At 37.6% G+C, this 20,456-nt stretch overlaps 1 protein-coding gene across 2 annotated transcripts in view; it reads left to right on the top strand.

The window, feature by feature from the left end:
• LOC140164437 (nuclear pore complex protein Nup85-like) overlaps window positions 1-20,456 on the top strand; it is a 30,399-nt gene that overhangs the window by 274 nt on the left and 9,669 nt on the right. For both annotated transcript variants that reach the window (XR_011860527.1, XM_072187719.1), the window contains exons 2-10: window positions 6,475-6,583; window positions 7,140-7,244; window positions 10,417-10,477; window positions 11,294-11,367; window positions 12,846-12,959; window positions 16,673-16,794; window positions 17,653-17,739; window positions 18,222-18,392; window positions 18,850-18,981. Coding sequence is in view for 1 of the 2 variants with exons in the window: in XM_072187719.1 (XP_072043820.1) it covers window positions 6,475-6,583; window positions 7,140-7,244; window positions 10,417-10,477; window positions 11,294-11,367; window positions 12,846-12,959; window positions 16,673-16,794; window positions 17,653-17,739; window positions 18,222-18,392; window positions 18,850-18,981 (975 nt within the window). In the remaining variant the exon portion in view is untranslated. The remainder of the gene's footprint in view (window positions 1-6,474; window positions 6,584-7,139; window positions 7,245-10,416; window positions 10,478-11,293; window positions 11,368-12,845; window positions 12,960-16,672; window positions 16,795-17,652; window positions 17,740-18,221; window positions 18,393-18,849; window positions 18,982-20,456) is intronic.

The following is a 20,456-nucleotide window of genomic DNA, read 5'->3' as shown; positions in this document are numbered from 1 at the left end:
ATAGGATTGAGGGCATGATCGCTGATTTATGACCAGCAAAAAAGGGTGCAAATCCAATCAGAAATGTCGTCATATCGTGAGTATGTATGAATAGGGGTTCATTCATATATTTTCATGACTAAGCGGTTGTTTATGCCCGAGGGCCGCTTATGCCCGAGGGCATAAACAACCGCTTAGTCATGAAAATATATGAATGAACCCCGCTCATACATACCAGAACATTTTGTGCTTCTTATTTCATCAAAATAATAACAAAAAATGCCAAGTAACATCATTATATTAAAAACCGTAAATTTCCTTCGTTTTCCCTACCCCGTGATCGCACATCCGGGCCACCGGGCATAAACACTGTTTATGCCCAGCTCTCGACCAATCACGCGTGCCGTTACATAGCATGTATGTATGAATGGACATTGGACAAATGATGGAGGCAAGGTCAAGGATGAAGGATTAGCTTAATAGTTCGCAACGCAAACTTTTTTTTTGAATAACAAGAAATTTAGGGTCTATTATTTAAAAGGTAAAAATTAAAATAATAATAATTATTATTATTATTTTCTTTAAACTAATTTTTATTACTTCCGTGGTCCGGGTCTGCGCTGGTGAATTGCGATCGCGTAGAAGTGACAAGGTCGCCTACTACGCGCCGCACTGACGACCAATGGGTCAACCGGCTTGTTGTCAAGTCCGTTGATCAGCCAATCAGCGTGATTGTTTATTTCTTCTGTAGGTATGCCAGGTGAATTCAAATTTGCCATCAAACTGCATCATTTTATATATCAAATTAAAGCCCTTGAGTAAAGAAAGCCAACACTTAAAACCTTTTTGTCATAGCACTTTCCGTAGCAAAAAGTTACATCTAGTCAAAGATTGACTTTCATCAAAAAAGATTCAGCTAGCAAAATTCCCAAAAAAAAGCATTTCGGGGGTGTTTCTAGATCTTAGTCTCATGACGATAGCAGCTTTTTTTTAATGGAACTGCTATCAAAATCCCGCTGAAATTCCATGTGCGAGTCTTTCATCACCAAAAAAAATCATATATTTGGGTCAAGTGAAGTACTAGACAACATATTTATACATGTAGGTTTCCTTGAGCAAGCGGTTCTTTTAAATTTCAATGTAAATTTGTATTGCCGGTTTAGGCCATTTTGGCTGACTAGCAAATGGTCATGTTTTTTATACTGGGACCCTAAAAAAGGTGGTGCTGTCACATTTTGCTAAATCATTTTGTCTACTTATTCCTATATTTTTGCTCAAATTCATCATGAACAAATGGTTTTGGTCTTATTTTGAAGATAAATTATTAATCTAATGAATTAATAACAAATACAATTAAACAAATGTATTAATTAATTACAACAGCTTAATTAAGTTAATTAGTCAGGGGTGGTGCGGAAGTGGAGGAGCCGAGGCGGAGGAGCTCTGTGTAATTCAATGGGAAGTTGATGTTCATTAATAAAATGTATGCACTTTGTTGCCTAGTAGAAGTAAAAATGCATTTTGCATAATGTTAATCTTATTTTTTAACTTTCTATAACTATAATTGCCTAGTTAATCTTAATGAACTTAGTAATTAAGGATTTAACAAGCTTTTAATTAATGCAGTGGAATGTGGGTCATACATACAATACAATGGGCTGTAATTTTGCATGCATGCATATGAAATAAATTTCAATATTGTTTTATCTTTGAAATATGAAATAAATCTTCTAAAAGGAGATTATTACAGTCAAAGGATTTAATCTGATGACATATTGATCTCTGGTTATTGTTAAATTGTTTATTGATGTAGGCTAATTGTACATGTATTGTACATGTACCTTTGTTACTAATTATTCACTGAATATTGATTTTTGGAACACCCTATATAGGAATTGGATATTTAAATTTGATATTATAGCAATTCTGTAAACTATTTTGAATATATCTTCCAAATTTAATGGCACTTAGGAAATTTTACACAAATTAAAAAATTAATTTACAACTTTTTTTCACACCCTGTATAACACAATGGGCTTAACAAAAATAGTGCAAACTGTACATTTAATGAAAGGACTAACTGTGTACATTCCAAATATCAAGTTCATTTTCCAATTTAATATACTATGTAGAAATATTGGGGCGTAAAGAAATTTAATTTTTCGGTATTTTTCAATGGAATCACCCTGTATATTTTTTGGTACACCCTGTATATCCATTCAAACTTTACAGATTTGCAATCATGACAATATATGCTTTCTAAAAATGTTTACTTTTACTAGTTTGGGTGAAAACTTTTTGAAATATAATCAGAAATACAAAAAAGGAGTTGATTTTTGACAAATTGCAAGATGTGACACAATTGGGTCCCACCTCAAAAAACATGACCAAATGTTGTTTCCCTCTCATACCTATCTTCTGTGTGTACGCTCGCCTTCGCTTGGCGCACAGTTTAGACCACGGAAGTAATAAAGAATTAACTTTATGTTTAAAAAAGGGCATTTCATGATCCATAGCCTCACTCCCCCACTTTTCTCAAAAAAGGTTAATTAAAGAGTTAAAATTCATTTAGCGAAAATATCGTCAAATTTGAATTTCGTTCTGGTATATACCAGAACAAAATGAAAATTACATCAGTGGCCTACGTACGTACTGGCTACTGAGCAGTGTAATAGTAATACACACGTATACTCATGCATAACTTGCAAACGCAAAATTGGAATCAAACAACAAATCAAGTGTGCTATTCAAGTGCTTAAAAGTTGTTCGAGCATATTCTCTAACGCCGCAAATCTTTGAGAGGGCATTCGTGAGCAAATTTGTTGCTAGTGTTTCTCGAGCAACTTAAAAAAGTGCAAGTTTCATGTATCTGTAATGTCGGTAGACCCTAACAGTGGAATTCGCCTTGTTTATTGTCAACATGACGAACATATAATGTGACACGATCTGGCAGGGATGCAAATTGTGCAGGAGCGGGGAGCACCGCTCCTAGGAAATGACATGTCAAAATTGAGGAAATAATGCCTTGAAAAGAAAAAACAGAAAGGAAAAAAGAGGAAGGGAGAAGAAAAAGAAAAGAGGAGAGGAAGAGGGAAACAGGAAAGAAGAAGAGGTGAAGGAGGAGGTAGAAGATGGAAACAGATATCAGCAAAAGATAATGAATTAATAGGTGAAGCAGTGAAGCTACTGAATGGAAGAGAGGAAGACACTTGTGCACAATATTGAGGAATTCACATGATTATTCAAGAAATAAGAGACTATAAGTATAATACTTAACAGTATTAAAACTGTTGGTGTTAGATTGTGGATATATGGGTAACAATGCATATTGAGGAAATTTACAATTTATCATCAGAGGAGGTATTCAATGTAATTTAACAGCAAAAAAAGAACTTGGGTGAAGGCAGGTGGTAATAGAGCACATATCTGAAGAAATTAAAAAAGTGAAGGCATTGAGGATTGTATGGAAAAAAAGAAGTCATAAAGGAATTCAGTGTATCAATGCTAAAAAATCATAAGTGCCAGTGAGGAAATGACGACATGGAAAATTATGAGGGAATTTAAAAAGAGAACATAAAGCACTGAACAAGTTGTAAAGGATAGTGAAATGGACCCATCAACATTTTAGAGGTAAACATAAAAAAGGTAGTAACCAACCATGGTAACAGAAATGGAGATGCAAGGGTCAGCAAGTGGCTCCTACTGACCAGTACGATTTGAGGAAATTAAAGGGAAACAAATAGAGAAGGCCAAATCAAACTACTTGAACATGATATGCAAATTTGATTCCCTATTGATGTAAGAAAATGAGGAAGTTAAAACTAAGGGCATGCTGTAAACAGATAGTGCCGTGGCAAATAATTCAATCTGTTAAAGAACACTCAGAAGAAGAAAGGCCAAACGCAAAAAAAGAGGTGGAGTTTCTTGATAAGGAAAAGTTGTCTGAAGGGGGGCAGAGTGACAAAAAATGAAAGAGAAAAGTGCTCCCTCTGACAAAAAGAGAAAATCGAGGAGGGGGGAGGCAAAAGAAGGGGAAAGAAGCCCGTGCTGTCCCAGCAAAATTCACACCAATCATGGGCCAAACTAGTATAAAATACCAAATTTTTGTGCGCTACGCGCGCACACTTTCCCAAATAGAGCCCTTTTTTGAAAGTTCGAAGAATTTACATGTAGAGTCTCTTTAAAAAACATCCTATGTTGCCATTCTCATCTTTCGAAGTGCAGAACAAGCCTATTTTATGTCTGGTATGATTGAGGAAACCTTGAGCCTAAAAACCTTGCTCCTGAGGAAGAAATCACAATTTGCACCCCTGCGATCTGGTCCATGGGGGCCAAAGGCTGCAAATTTGAAATTGAGATACAGGCAAAACTAGAAGGCTATATATTTGTACACAAATACGGCTATACCGCATGTTATCGGTGTACCTAAACTTACAGTCCTTATTTGCTGAGGACTTAAAATAAAGAAATTGTAAACAGTCGCCCAATTGGGCAGAAAATGTGTAAAAAAGTGAAAGTCCAAGTCACAAGCTTTAATTGAATGTAGGTTGTACTGTCGTAGCACTTAAAATAAAGAAATTGTAAAAAGTCCCCTCCCAGGGGAGTCGTCTCTCTTACTCTCCATAGGTTGCTGTTGTCAGTATCTCTTACTCACAGTGAGGCTATGCAATATGATTAGGGAAACTTTCCAGAGGGAGTATGTAAATTAAATGGAACAGCCATTTCAGAGGGAGTATGTAAATTATCTGGAACAGCCTTTTGGGGCCATTTCAGAGGGAGTATGTAAATTAAATGGAACAGCCAACGGGTATGTAATTTAACTGGAACAGCCTTAACGCTTCACGCTGGTATTTCCAATTATGATATAATACGTGTGTGGGGTGGATGGATGTGTGGGTGTTAGTAACAATATAATTCTCAGGTGCTATCTGTGTACATATTCTGAGCCCGGAAGCTGCTCTCTTTGATGAGAAACGGCCCGCCCTTTATTTTAACATTTGGGGCCCTGGGGCCCATAATATTTGACTTATGAGGCCCATGTACATAATTATGTTGAAGTATAATTCTCTAGTGCTATCAGTAGACTCAAGCTGGCCACTGTAGCTACTTTATTTACTGAGTAACGGTCGGCCCTATGTTTTAGCGTTTGGGGCCCTGGGGCCAATATTATGTGATATATGGGGCTCATGTGTACATATAACAATGTAATTCTCAGGTGCAATCTGTGTACAAATTCTGAGCCATAAAGTTGCTTTATATGATGAGAAACGGCCGGCCCTTCGTTTTAACATTTGGGGCCCTGGGGCCCAATATATATGACCTATGGAGCTCATGTACATATTTTAAAGTATGATTCTCAAGTGCTATCAGTAGACTCAAGCTGGGCATTGTAGCTGCTTTATTTACTGAGTAACGGCCGGCCCTATGTTTGAGCGTTTGGGGCCCTGGGGCCCATATTATGTGACATATGGGGTTATATATACATATGACAATATAATACTAAAAGACCTATCTGTGTACCAAATCTGAACCCTGTAGCTACTTTATTTGCTGAGAAACGGCCGGCCCTTTGTTTTAACATTAGGGCCCCTAGGGCCCCCAGCCTTGTACATCTGGGGCCAAAATGGACAAAAGGCACATCTACAACTTGGGGCCCATACATATGCCACATATGAGCCCTAGTGATCTTGTACTTTTAGAGCTAGGCTTGTCAATCTGTTGCACTATATTTTAACATTTGGGCCCCTGGGGCCCATAATATATAACATATGGGGCTCTTGTATATTTGAAAATATAGAGTAGCCCTAGGGCTATCAGTGTACCAAATCAGGGCCCTGAGGCTGCTTCATTTGATGAGAAATGGTGTGCTTTGTATTTTCACATTTGGGCCCCTGGTGCCCGTGACCTTTGACCTCTGGGGCCAAGATGGGCAAAAGGCACTTCTTCGGGGTAGGGCCCATAAGTGTACCACATATGGGCCCCAGGGCCTTTGTAGTTTTAGCGCTAGCCTTGACAGAATGATGTGTTTGATGGACGGAGGAGAAGGAGGAGGAGGAGGAGAAGAAACCACAGGATGGCAATATACCCGTCCATGCTTCGCATGCGGGTATAAATATTGAGTAAAAAAAACAATACAATACATAAGAAAATAGACGTCACAAAACTTCATAACTTTAGAACCAAAAGTACTAGACCTTTGGAGTTTTCAGTATATGATAGCCTGATGTGATAAGGTTATGGGGCCTACCGGTAATAGTAATAAATAAATAATAAATAGTAACTCTGACTCAATTATCAAAAATGCCTCCTTTGGCCCCCATGGAGCAGATCATGTCACATATAGTACAAAGTGATTTTCTGTTTTCTAAAATTGCAAATTGATAAAAATTAGGCCCATAAACAATCAATGATTTTGATGTCTGAGCAATTTCTCTACCTCTCCTCAAAAACTTATCAATTATCTTTTTCCACTGTCACGATTCATAATATACACAGAATTTGCCGGATGTAGATGCTGAAGTTCATGGTCTGTTGCCAGAATGGGGTTTAGGGCACACACTTTTGTTACATGCTGGAAGTGGAAGAAAAAGAACCGCTGAAGAAGGTAAGAATATGCTGTACACGACTACATGAGTCATGAGTGTGCGTGTTTGTGCGTATGTGTTTACCGACAAACGAGGACATCCACATTTCACATTGAAACCGTGGACCACTCTGTAAAGGGGACCACCCCATAGGCCATCATCGGTTTCGGAGGTTTGTAAACGACCACATTTGCAGGTATAATGCATTTGCGAGATACATCCTCTGTCGTGCATTAAATATATCGTCCACAGTTGATGGGTAAAAGTGCATCTTACACACATGCACACAACGAATGTCGATTGAATGCGGATTCGAATGTCCGCATTTGTATTATCCTAAACTGTGTCCACATTTGGAGGTGAACACATGTAGGGGTGTGTCCGGTATTTTTTTTTCTATTACGTCTTTCTTGATTTAATATCTTTGGGAAACACAATTTCCTTCAAAGGGCTAAATTTCCATCATATGCTAACATTTCCCTAGAAGGTGTTACCTGGATTCCACATTATTTCCAACAATGCCGTGTAATTTTGCATGGAGTACAAAATGTTAATGATATGGTTATTTTGTTGCAGGTGACCAGGCAATACCCCTGAGAGAGCCCAGCAGGTTGCATCTTGTCAAATGGCAGACAGATATGCACAACCCTATAACCAGGAAACTTGTTACACAGTCAAGAGGTAGGCTTTGAACTCATCTGCCAAGTTGTTACATCTATGACCTGAAACCAAACCAAAAAATAGTAACTTCCAGATGGGATGAAATTTTGAAAAATCACATTGAAAATTGCTGAAAAATATCTGTGCCTCTTCAATCAGGCAGGCCTCCAGAAAATTTTCTGCTGTCTGGGAACTTAATGATAAGTGCTGGAAATTTTCTGTGAAATAACCGAAATAGGCCTATGTGCGCATAGCGAACATCACGAGCGCGAAGTCCTAACGGCCGGGGTCCAGGGTTTAGATGCTCTCTAGTGCAATCTGAGCCTTATTTTGGAACAGTTTTCTATACAAATTTACATCCTTTTTCACAAAAAACACAACTTAAAATTTCAAAGTATTACTGTCAAAACTCACAAATTTCCAACAATGTTGTCATTTTTTTTGTCGTAAGTCGTATAGTATATGATTGATACCGGGTATAATCACATCTAGGGCTCAACCGATTATTGGATGTCGGTAAAAAAAATCAAAAAACAATTTTTTATTTATTTTTTAACATTTTTGTATTCTACAACTTTGAAGAACCACTGGACCTATTCTGATGGGCTAGGATTATTCACAGATAATTTGAAAAAAAATATGGAAAAAATTACAAAAAAATTACAGTTTGCTATCCTTAATATGCAAACCATTAACATGTGTTTACCTCTTCATACATGTATCACATATTATAAATGCATGGAAAACCATTGCATCTACATGTATAATATGTGATAGATCAAGAAATAAACATTAGTTAATGGTTTGCATATACAGGATAACAAACTGTAATTTTTTCGTAATTTTTTTCTGATTTTTTTTTCTTTTTTTAAAATTATTACTGAATGATCCTGAAATTTCATAATAGGTCCAGTGGTTCTCCAAGGTTTTTTTTTTTTTTTTGCATTTTTTTTTCTGTGACCTTTCTGGGAACACCGTTCCCGCGGTTTTTGGAGGCCTGCAATCAGGCTTGCTGCTCCCCGCCCATCTAGAATGCACTGTTACCAATCAAACTTGTGGATATTTTATAATGTTGCATTTATGTACTAAAATGATATTGACTGGTTCGTTAGAATGACCTTTTGACAAAATAGTAGTAAGTACATAGTAATAGCAAAGCACTTGCAACCTACATTTAAGGTGGTACTACACCCCCTGACTAATTTTACATTTTTATCGTACGCTATGAAATAGAGTAAAGATTATAAAAACACTTCCGTCTGAAGATCCGTCCGTCAGTCTGTCCTTCCTTCATTGTAAAAAATTATTTCTCAATAATTGTGTTTGTAGTCGCTATTATTTATAAACAGGAATAAATGTAATAGAGTTGGTATCATTGTGTGACGTTTTTGTTAAAGTTTGTTCAACAGAAAAATTATATCGGATTATGTTTTACTTTTGACGTTATGTTTGTTAATTGGTTTTAATGGTTAAAGTTTCTTTTAGTAGAGAGAAACTGTAAAACTATACCATTGATTTAGAAACACTGTATATAATTGTTCCTGATTTTTCAATTGAGTACACACTCTGTTATTAGCACCTTTTGTTATGTATTTGACTAATATACTGTGAGTAAATAAAATGAGAGCTATAAAATACAATCAATTAGGCCAGGCAAATATGTTGGGGAAATAATACACCTACGTCATGTAGTGGGAGTTTTAATGATATTTTGCCAAATGCAATCACCACCTACACTGAGAAGAGCACTTAAATCAATTTGCATTGTGGGATATGATGCCATCAATCTAGCCACTAATCTACACTCATAAAACTAATATCATTAGATTAAATGGCCATTAAAATTGATAAAAATCTAGATATTTGGGTTGCCTTCAATGAGAAATTGTCACAGTTGATGAGCATAGAATGTTATACATGCAATGTCAAATTGGGGGGGGGGGGGGCAAGGGGTAGCATTTTTCCCATTTTTTCAATCAATTTAGTATCCTTTGTGTCGTAATCATTATACAATAAAAATTCCTTTAAAAAAGGAATGGGGCTCCCAATGGGAGCTTTGATGTGAGATGCTGAAATCCGAGGGGGAGGGCACTCCCACTGTGAAGATGACGCGTATGTGTAGGGCTGTTAAGGCCCCCTTTTTCACCATCGCTGTCACCAAAAGACCCCATTACCAGTACATGCTGTGTAAACCAAAGACCCCATATATTTCCTTTAGATCTATCACCCAAAGACTTTGAAATGACAAAGCCATTTGAAGTCATTTAGAACTAGAAATTCAATTTTCGAGGCTTCTTTAGGCTCTCTCACAAAGACCCCATTAAAAAGTCATTCTCACCCAATGCCCTCCCCTTATAATTTAGATCCAAACGGATCTACTCTCTCAACCAATGACCCCATATTCTGTACATTTGGTCTCCTGAATGCCAAAAACCATGCTCTCACACAACGTTATAGGCCATACATGCAATGTTAAATTGCAATGTTAAATTGGGGGGGGGGGGGAAGGGGGGATCATTTTTTCAATTAATTTAGTATCCTTTATATTATGGCATTGTGTCGTTATCATTATAGAATAAAAATTCCTTTAAAAAAAAACAAAAAACAGTATCAATCCTGTTGACCCTGGCTGGAGAAAATTATAAACGACTGCAAATTAGTCTATGAGTAAATTGTAGGTCAATGAATTATGCAAACCACACAAAATAACGTTGCACAAGCCAGTGATCTCCTTGCAATACAAACCGCACAAAGTAGCGTACGATACGTTAGGCGGTCTACTTGTTCTCAAATAACTACACACTGGTAACAAAAGTTACCAGTGGGCAAGGAATCCAATTATAAGGGCAAGGAATCCAATCACTTAACTGAAATTTCAGTGATTCAAGACAAGTGGTTCATTCAAGAAATGAGGTACATTCTAGCAGTACCTCTTTTCTTATCATAAATAACATACCGCTTGTCTTGAGTCACTGAAATTCCAGTGTAGTAACTGGATTCCTTGCTCCTATAATATACATAACTTTTGTTACCAGTGTGTTATTATTTTTTGTGAAAAATGCAAAAATAGTCACAAATTCATCAAAGGGTATAGTACCTCCTTAAGTGCAATAAGTCTTCAACATAATCAGTTTAGGTTTCCAGTGACCCAGAAAAAGAAAAGTCCTCATGTTAGCATTGTATTTTATTTCAGATGTGTTCATAGCCTTGCAGCAGCACACACCAGAATCCGCAGACACAACAAGAAAACCACAGTAAGTACAGAATTCAGTCAGTTGAAGTACCGTATTCGTTCATAACAAAATCATTTTCTGTGAGCACTTCAATTTTACATTGTTTACATAATTGTATAAGTAAAAAATGGCCCAAAACTATGGATTTTATGTGTAGATGGTTCCGTCTTTGATTGGGTTGGTTGGATCCTGCACATAATGATGGCGGATCATTATGTAGTTGGATCCATGTGTAGTAAAGTCACTGGGTGGGCTCTGGGAGCATGGGTGGTTATTAATGGAGCGAATACGGTAATAAAGCTGCATGTTGTTATAATCAGTGGCATGCGCAGCACATTGAAAGTCGGGGGGGGGGCAGGTTGTTCAGTTCCCCGAATTGAGTCTGATTAGGAGCAAATTTTGATGTTTTTAACGTTTTTCCCCCTAATCCTCCGAAAGACCAACCAAACTGGGGGGCCATGGCCCCCCTTTGCGCACATCACTGGTTATAGTCGATAAAGATCCGGCTTACACCCTGTAAAGTCACAAAAGGCTTCACCAATTGAAATGCAAATTGCACAAATCAATACCCAGGGTCCTATCCAAGGGGGTGCATAGGTTATGCCCGCACCCCGGGTTATGCCTAAAACATACCAAATCAGCCTATTTTGGAGCTATTCTTGCCGCTGCACACCACAGGGTCTTAAGGTTTGTGGGTACGCCCCTGTGGTTGTCCAGATTTTGGACTATATATGGTTTGGAGGTATGATGATAATGTAAATAAATGACAGTTATCTTTGTTACAGCAGTATGGAGGTTTAAAATAATATTTTTTGTGTTAACCCCTTGTCAATACAGACTGGTGAAGTTCAGTAGACGTTACAGGGCCTACATTGGGGAGTGTGTACAGGACCTACGCAGGGCTGCAGCAGGTGAGTCAAGTCTTGATGAGACATAAGAACTACCTGCTGATTGGCCAAAAAGAAGTTTTCATTATCAATTGGACCAATCAGCAACATTGTTAGAATAATTTCACCACACAAAAAAATTGGTGTGAATTATTTGCAAAGCTGCATTCTGATTGGTGATTAAAATGAAGATATCATGTAATTGACCAATCAGAGGCAATGTTAGATCGGCAGGTAGTGCTCAGGTGGGTTAACAGATCTTTGCCACAGACCAGTGGTATTTTCATGTCAACCACAGGCTCAAGAAGAGCAAAAGTGAATAAAAAGCTTTTATGAAAACCATGCACATCTTTCTACTAAAGGTTGCTTGATTTACAGACATGTCAACCATGGGCATTTTCAGGTTTCCCCTTGCATGATCAGCTTGTTATGAACAGTCTGCAGCATTTTAGAGTGGGTCTTCAGTGTGAACATGATGTGTTTTCTCTTATGGGAAAAATGCATGTCATATTCACTCATAAATGAAATTGCCTAATAATGTGTAATTATGTATGAACTAGATTTCGCGGTTCTCGGGTTGGGTGGTTCTTGTGACTATCTCTAATTACCCAACACCCGTTACCCATAGGCCTACTTGCCCTGACCTTTTAAACTACTATGATATACGTCTCTCAATGATCAAGACCCACAATAATCAACTTAGTAGTTTTGTAGCTGTGATACTTACTTGGCTGTAATCTGGAAAACCATCGTTCGCCTCTTCTCATGCTACCACATATGAGACACCCCGAAATTAGTATCTGGATGTAGGCTGTGACAAAACATGATAAAGTAATAAAACCAATCGGGATAAATGAAATCGGGATGGAAAACCATCGTTCGCCTCTTCTCCTGCTACCACATATGAGCCCCCAAAAAACCCCAAATTAGTATCTGGATGTAGGCTGTGACATAACATGATAAAGTAATAAAACCAATCGGGATAAATGTGAACGCAATTAGGCTGATATAACGGGTTACACTCCAGGTTAGGGTTTAACTACGGAAAAAATATTGCATCCCGGAAATAGTCATGTTCTGCTGTAATAGACCTCTGCACGTGTGCCGTTTTGAAATAATGTGTTGAAAATAGGCCTATTGATCCGATGAGATGCACCTGTACGATTAACCACACTGCAATGCTTTCCGATGCTCGCACTGCGCCCGTTGGAACTACGCAATTGCGCACCGCGAGCACGCGTAAGCGAGCCATGCGCACGCGATAGCGCTCGGACAGAGGGACGGACATGCCATAATTAGTATTATGATAGCTGAATCACAAATGGTCATATTTTAGTTGATGTGGAATACTAATATTATTTGTTGAATAAAAGCATCAGGTTTGATGAAATCACAAGTCATCAAATCATTGGATATTTACTCTTCATCAGTGTAATGTTATACTAGTATATTTTCCAAAACCTGATAAATCTACTTGTCATCATTGTTGTTTATCGCTCTAGATCCACACCTTTCTCCAGAGAAAGCCGACACATATGCAGCCCAATGTGAACTACTTCAGACCATCGCATTAATATGGAGTCTCTGTGAGATCCTCTTTGTAGAGATACTCCCAGGTAAGAAGCATTTGACATGCTTGGCAAAAATGAGTGAATCTGACCGAATCAAGGAAATGCATTTTTTTGCATCTTAGGGAAAAAATAGTTGCAAAGTTGGTTTGTTCTAGAGAAATGCCCCTTGATATTTCAATTGTACTGGGGTAAATGCCATGTTGGCTGGTAGACACTGAGTAAATAATGTGACTGACTAGCTACAACAGGCATGAGAATTTCCAGTCAAAAGGCTGGAACCATTTTTTTTGTGATGTCAAAATTCCCGCAATTTTGTTTATTTTCAGCTCATTTTCAGGCGTTTTTGTCCAATTTTACACACGTTTCCAGCTTTTTTTTATGAATGTGTATTCTCATGCTTGCTACAAATATTAGAATATACAATACGTTTTCATTTTTGAAGTGATTTGTACTTGGAAATGATAAGGAATTCAATTAGAACTAGACTTAGCTGTGGTCTAAGACCACGAACACAGCCGTGTTGTTACCCCTTAAGATGACCTTTGACCCCAAATCTGTGTACACCCCAAAGACACTGGGTAATAACAATGCATGTGTGCAAGTGGCATCACTGTCCTACGTAATTTGTGGGAGAAGATCCATTTTAAAGGTATTTCGTTTTATACCGGAAATGACCCCTTAAGGGATCTAAAATGAGCGTTTATTGCGTTTAGCATAATTTTTGTAGGATATGAGAGCACCTCAGACCTATCGAATTGCATTCTGAATACTGAAGCATGTCTTTCTGATATCAAATAATTTTCATTTTTGAAAATCACAATATAATACAAATTTTATGACAAATTATAAAAATTGATATTTTTCAAATTTTTGATAGTCCTCGAAGTAAATTATATAAATCTAATGATATATTCTTAAAGTGTATGTAGCAGGGAGGAAAAGCTGACGGTCAATTGAAAATTTTGACCTTTCATATTGAAGATATGGATTTTTTTCCCAAAAAGACCTATTTTTTTTTTGTGTTTTGGGGAAAAAAATCCATATCTTCAATAATGAAGGTCAAAATTTTCAATTGATCGTCGGCTTTTCATCCCACCTACATACACTTTAAGTATAAATCATCAGATTTATAAAGTTTACATCAAGTACTGTTAAATATCAAAAATATCAATTTTTAATGATTTGCCATAAAATGTGTATTAAATTGCAAATTTCAAAAATCAAAATTATTTGATATCAGAATGACATTCTTCGTATTCAGAATGCAATTGATATGTCTGATGTGCTCTGATGTCCCAAAATAAATACTGTCCAAACGCTCATACCCCAGCCCTTAATGACCTTTGACCCCAAATAGAAAAATACCATTTATACATTGTGTAAACACAATTCATGTGTGAACATGCAATCACTCTCCTATGTTTTTCTTAGCTAATAAAAATTTTTGAAGTTACTTCGTTTTAAATTGTGGGATAGGCTTTTACGACGGGAATTCATAACAATTAGTAGGTTTTAGCGGGTTCGCCGTCGGACAAGTTTAGAACTGTCAAGCTTTCGTCAGGAGTAGCTCTGACTTCTTCAGGACAAAGTACCTAAGAATGAGACATGTAGACCGCCCCTTGTCTACTGATGACTCTGAAAAGAGCCTTTTGCTGAAGACTGCCCCTTGTCAACAGAAACTAGCAGATCTCGCCTATCTGCTGAATTTGTAAGTTTTGGTACCAGAAGTGACCCCTTAATGACCTTTGACCCCAAATCTGTGTACACCTTATAGACACTGGGTAATAACAATGCATGTGTGCAAGTGGCATCAGTGTCCTACGTAATTTGTGGGAGAAGATGCATTTTAAAGGTTTTTCGTTTTATACCGGAAATGACCCCTTAATGACCTTTTGACCCCAAATAAAAAATACCATATATACATTGGGTAAACACAATTCATGTGTGAACATACCATCACTCTCCTATGTTTTTCATAGCTAATAAAAAATTTTGAATTTATTTCGCTTTTATACCGAAGTGACCCCTTAATGACCTTTGACCCCAAATCTGTGTACACCCCATAGACACTGGGTAATAACAATGCATGTGTGCAAGTGGCATCACTGTCCTACGTAATTTGTGGGAGAAGATGCATTTTAAAGGTATTTCGTTTTATACCGGGAATGACCCCTTAATGACCTTTGACCCCAAATAAAAAAAATATCATATATACATTGGGTAAACACAATTCATGTGTGAACATACCACCACTCTCCTATGTTTTTCTTAGCTAATAAAATTTTTTGAAGGTATTTCGTTTCATACCAGAAGTGACCCCTTAATGACCTTTGACCCCAAATCTGTGTACACCACATAGACACTGGTTAATGACCTCTTAATGACATTTGACCCCAAAATATATGAAAACCCCATAGGCATTGGCTAATGTCAATGTATGCGTGCACGTGGCATTATTTTGCCATGTTATTTGTGGCAGAAGGGGCATTTTGAAAGTTTTTCGTCTCAGACCGGAAGTGGCCCCTTAATGACCTTTGACCCCAAATCTGTGTACACCCCATAGACACTGGGTAATAACAATGCATGTGTGCAAGTGGCATCTCTATCCCACATAATTTGTGGAAGAAGATGCATTTTAAAGGTATTTCTTTTTATACCGGAAGTGACCCCTTAATGAGCTTTGACCCCAATTAAAAAAAATACCACATATACATTGGGTAACTGCAGATCATATGTGAACATACCGTTACTGCGCTATGTTTTACTTAGCTAATAAAAATTTGTGAAGGTTTTTCGTTTTATACCGGAAGTGACCCCTTAATGTCCTTTGACCCCAAATCTGTGTACACCATATAGACACTGGTTAATAACAATGCATGTGTGCAAGTGGTGTCACTGTCGACGTAATCTGTAGGAGAAGATGCATTTTAGTTGAAATCACGTTTTGACCCCTATGACCCCTGCGTGACCTTTGACCCCACAAGTTTCATGTGACGTGTAGGGGCACGGTCTTTGACCCCACAAGTTTCATGTGACGTGTAGGGGCACGGTCAATGATCATTGTGACCAAGTTAGGTCAAAATCGATGTAAGCATGTGAGTGCTAGAGCAAATGTAATGGTTGACAGAAAGAAGAAAGAAAGAAAGAACCTGTAAGAAAAAAGACACAGCCGTGACTAACGTCACGGCTGTGTAATGAAATGGTGTAAGTGCAAACGAATGCTGAATCTAGTAAGGGAAGAAACCAAACTGAAGAACTTTATAACACAGAAATAAATCATGTGTATGCATTTAAATTCTTGGGTATTACTGTCGATCAAAATCTAAGTGGGAAGAATCATATTGATAAATTTGCAAAAAAAAAATGTTCAAGTAGCATTGGAATTTTGAACAAGGTCGAAAGATATCTTACTGAAACAGCACTTTGAACAATTTATAATACACTGGAAAGTGAAAATTAGAGCAAAATGTTGGCATATACTCAAGATTTTGAATGCTTTGACTTGTTCCAAGTCTAATTTTTGTGAATCGATTGTCAGCAGAAAACATGCCGAAAATGCATGTTTTTGTCTCTTTTTTCAAGAAATTAGTAAAATGGTGAACTTTTTCTTTTATTTCCAGTTAAGGACTAAATGAATGATTAGGATTGAGCTATGTTTCATTTGGCAGAACTTGATAATAATTTTTAATCCCAAAAATTAATGCTGTATTTTTCTGGAATGTGGTGTAGTGCTAGTAATGTCTGCTTTTGTATTTCAGGAGGTATTGTTTTACAGCAGTTACTGGACTGGGTCAAAGTTCATTTTACAGAAGGTGATCAATTAGCCAAAGAAGTTCTGCGAGCAGAAGAGGCCGACTACGGGGAGAACTATTGGTCAGCTGTGAGTAGTATAAAGAAATATGATTGAATGAGGTGATGGTTACTTTGCACTCATCAGCCTCATAACCAAAATGCCTACGCCAGTTTTTGAGGTTTTTTTTTTTTTTGCTTAACTTAATTGGTCATTATTACCACACTTTAAATCAAAGTTTGCTGGCCACATGATGAAATAATCTGGGGTGCACTATTTTGCCTTCCATGAGGAGCGCATTAACACAGTGTTGCCAAAACTTTTCAGTGCCAAGGCGCAGCTAATTGGATTAGCAAGCCGTGGGGAATGACTCTCAAGTAACCAAATTTTTAAGATTAAAAAAACCTGCCCAATACCTGATATTTGGGCAGTTTTACCAGAATTTAGAATGTAAATCACCCAATTTGGAGGAAAACCACTTGACTTGAAAACTTGCGGTGCTTGCTGGGAAGTTACTGACTGATTGAAAACCCATTGTTATTGCAGTTTTGGAGACTTAACACCTTCAGAATTTTGGCTATATTGAAAGGAAAACAAGTCAAATTGCTGCTGCTGCAACATAACTATTACAAAGTAGCCCAATTCTAGTAAAGAAGCGGCACTTTCTTGAGTGCCTAAGGCCCGGTGTTGGCGTCACTGCACAAACAATGCAGAGTCCAGGCACTCCAATCCAACCTCTTTTGATAGTACTCGCACATTGATCACTCCAACTTTCCACTCATTACATCATGGTTGGGCACAAAAACCTCCTATATACTTGTGGCCCTTGAACATGTTTGAAACAAAATTGCCAAGAGGTTACATAGGATGTTTTGCTTTAATCATGTTCAGGGGCCAATGACACAATGACAAATGTTGATTTTGATATTTGTGCTTATTTCTTTACAGATTTATATCTATGTATTGCAAGGGAGACTGAATGAGGCTAGGCATCTTTTATCATTACATCCAAATAGAAAACAAGATACACACAATGTAAGTGAAAACTCAAGTGTTTTTTCCTACTTATGAAATGTTTTGACATCATGGGTCATTGCTTTACATCAAGGATTGGGCTATTCCAGTTGAAAACATGGCCTTAATTTCCCACACAGGGGTGTAGATTTCAAATGGAGTCACTCATTCAGGTAACCCCATTTTAAAGTTCACACTCCCTGTGTGGAAGATTAAGGTCATGTTTCCGGGGGGTACTCAGTACAAACAAACATACGAGGACGTACCACAAACATGGGGTAGCATTTCCTGCCTTTTGGTACATTAATGACCCCTTTTTCTAGGCCAATTTTGGTATATGGATGGGTCCTTTTTTCCAAATGTTCTCAATTTTTCCAGAAAATAGCCCAATTTTGTCTCAATCTAGCCAAAATTTGTGAAATTTTGACAAAATTTGGGAGGAATTTTGTAAAAAGTAAGACAATTTGGGTTAAATTTGAATGGTGCCTGTCTTCATATTTTAGGCATATTCACAAATGGATGAGCTACTCCGCCGTATGCCTGTATTCAGCGCTTTCAGCCGTCAGTCATTAGCAGAGTTTGAGCTGAAATGGCGTCATTGGCAGGAACAATGTAAACAGAGCTTGGAAGATCGGGATTTCATGTCGTATCCAGAGCTGGAAACAATATGCAAGGTAAGGTGTGGGTTGATAATTTTTTATGCACTTGGTGTTTTTAACTCTTCAGTGTCAAACGTTTTCATCTACAAGCACCTGCTTAATATTGACAATGCAGAAGCTGCAGCATTTGATGGTTTTCTGTGGGGAAAATATAATCCAAACTCTTTTGAAACAGATTGTACAAGTTCCAGTCGGTACTCCTTACAAAATATAGGTATTGAAGCAGTGTCCTATGAATTTGAATTTGTGCAATAATTTAGGGTACAGAGCAGTTTCAGAAACATTGATAGTTGTATAATTACCTAATTTGGGATGAAAATGATTTGATGACTATAAAACTGTTATATTTGATTGAATTCTCAAATCTCCCTGAATGTGGTGCTAATTTCATATAGATATCCAATATGAATGTTCATATAAAATTCAAAATAATTAGTCAATAACTGGGAGTGATTGTCTCTTTGTCCTTCAGATATTGTCTGGTGACCAAGAGATTTTACTGGATCTAGGTGAATTAGTAGGTAGCTGGTATCAGATGATGGTAACACGATTACTCTACTCAAATCCAACAGTCAAAGCATTGGACCTGCAGTATCATGCAAGGGTAAGCTTAACTACAACGACTTTATTACACCCAATTGATTTAAGGACTGAAAGACCCCAAAGCATTAAAAGTTACAAGATGAGTTTCAAATAGAGTTGGTCCATGTGCTGCTTCTGTTTGAAATTCATACTCCCTCTGTGGAAGATATTTCCAAAATCTTCCACAGTGGGAGTGTGGACTTCAAATGGAATGACCCATTTGTGTATGGAGCTCCAAGCTAACACCTGTTACTGTCACTCCATGTCTAAGGGAAATAATGATGTTCAAGTAAAAAAAAAAAAAAGCGCAGTAATTTATAGTGCGCTACTCACAGGCACAACGCCGCCAAGACGTTGATCCACAAACCTCAGCACACTTTACAGGTTGTCGCTGACCACTATGGCCCCACATCATTCCATAAACCATTTAACAACAATTCAGGGACTTAGCTGGTATAAGAGCGCACACCTTCGACATTCCACAAATAACTTTTGCAACCAGGATCAGCTCCCCGAGTTTCGTACAGGTTACAACTAGACAATTAGCAGTAAGTTCCTTGTCCAGGGGAATTTCAAGCTAACTCAATTTTTCCACGAGAACGTACTAGGTACCGCCAGGGTTCGAACCCGCAACCTCTCGCACCATAGTCGAATGCCTTATTGATTGAGCTAACTTGACTGGTGTAGTGACTTTAATATGCTTCTTGTTAGTGTAGGTGCATGGGTGCATCAGGGTTGTAGCCATGTGATTACATTCTACCATTCTAAATATCTGACAATTGGCTATCCCATTTAAAATCCATACACCCTCTATGGAAGCCATGGCATTAATCTTCCACACAGGGGGTTTAGATTTCAAATGTAATCACCCATTCAGTTAATCCCATTTTAAATACATACTCCCTGTGTGGAAAATTAAGGTCATGTCTTCCATAGGGGGTGTATAGATTTCAACTGTAATTGCCCAGTTATCAAGTAGACAAAGCCCTAATGAGCTGCAGTTTTGATCCACTAAAAAGAGAAAGATCGACCTCCATATACTCATATTCCTCCACAATGCCTGTTGGAGTGTTGGGACCCCTGCTCTATATCAGATCGGGAGCACGGTATCATTCCCATAAATAGGGATCTGTATTCAGTCTGAACTTTCAATGCCAAATGTTGCAGATGGATTAGAATTATGCAAGTTTGCTTGTATCTATTCTATTTGAAATCCACACTCCCCTGTTGAAGATTTAGCTGGGGTCTTCTGCACAGGGAGTATGAACTTCAAATAGAATAGACAATTGGGTAACTAACATTTGAAATACTCCGGTTGTGAAAGATATATGTGACATGATCAAGGGAATGAGTCACATGTCTAATTCCCTGGTCGAAAATGAGTTTTACATTTGTTTCTAAAGAGGACAGTTATAGCTTTCAGAAACTGAAAACTCCATGTTATAATACGACTTTTCTTTGTGAAGTTATGTCAATTGTAAAAACAATATAAAACAA

The sequence above is a fragment of the Amphiura filiformis genome, chromosome 11 (genome assembly GCF_039555335.1).
Source record: "Amphiura filiformis chromosome 11, Afil_fr2py, whole genome shotgun sequence".
Lineage (NCBI taxonomy): Eukaryota > Metazoa > Echinodermata > Ophiuroidea > Amphilepidida > Amphiuridae > Amphiura > Amphiura filiformis.
Note: the sequence above shows the minus strand (reverse complement) of the source record. Positions and strands in the feature narration are given on the sequence as shown.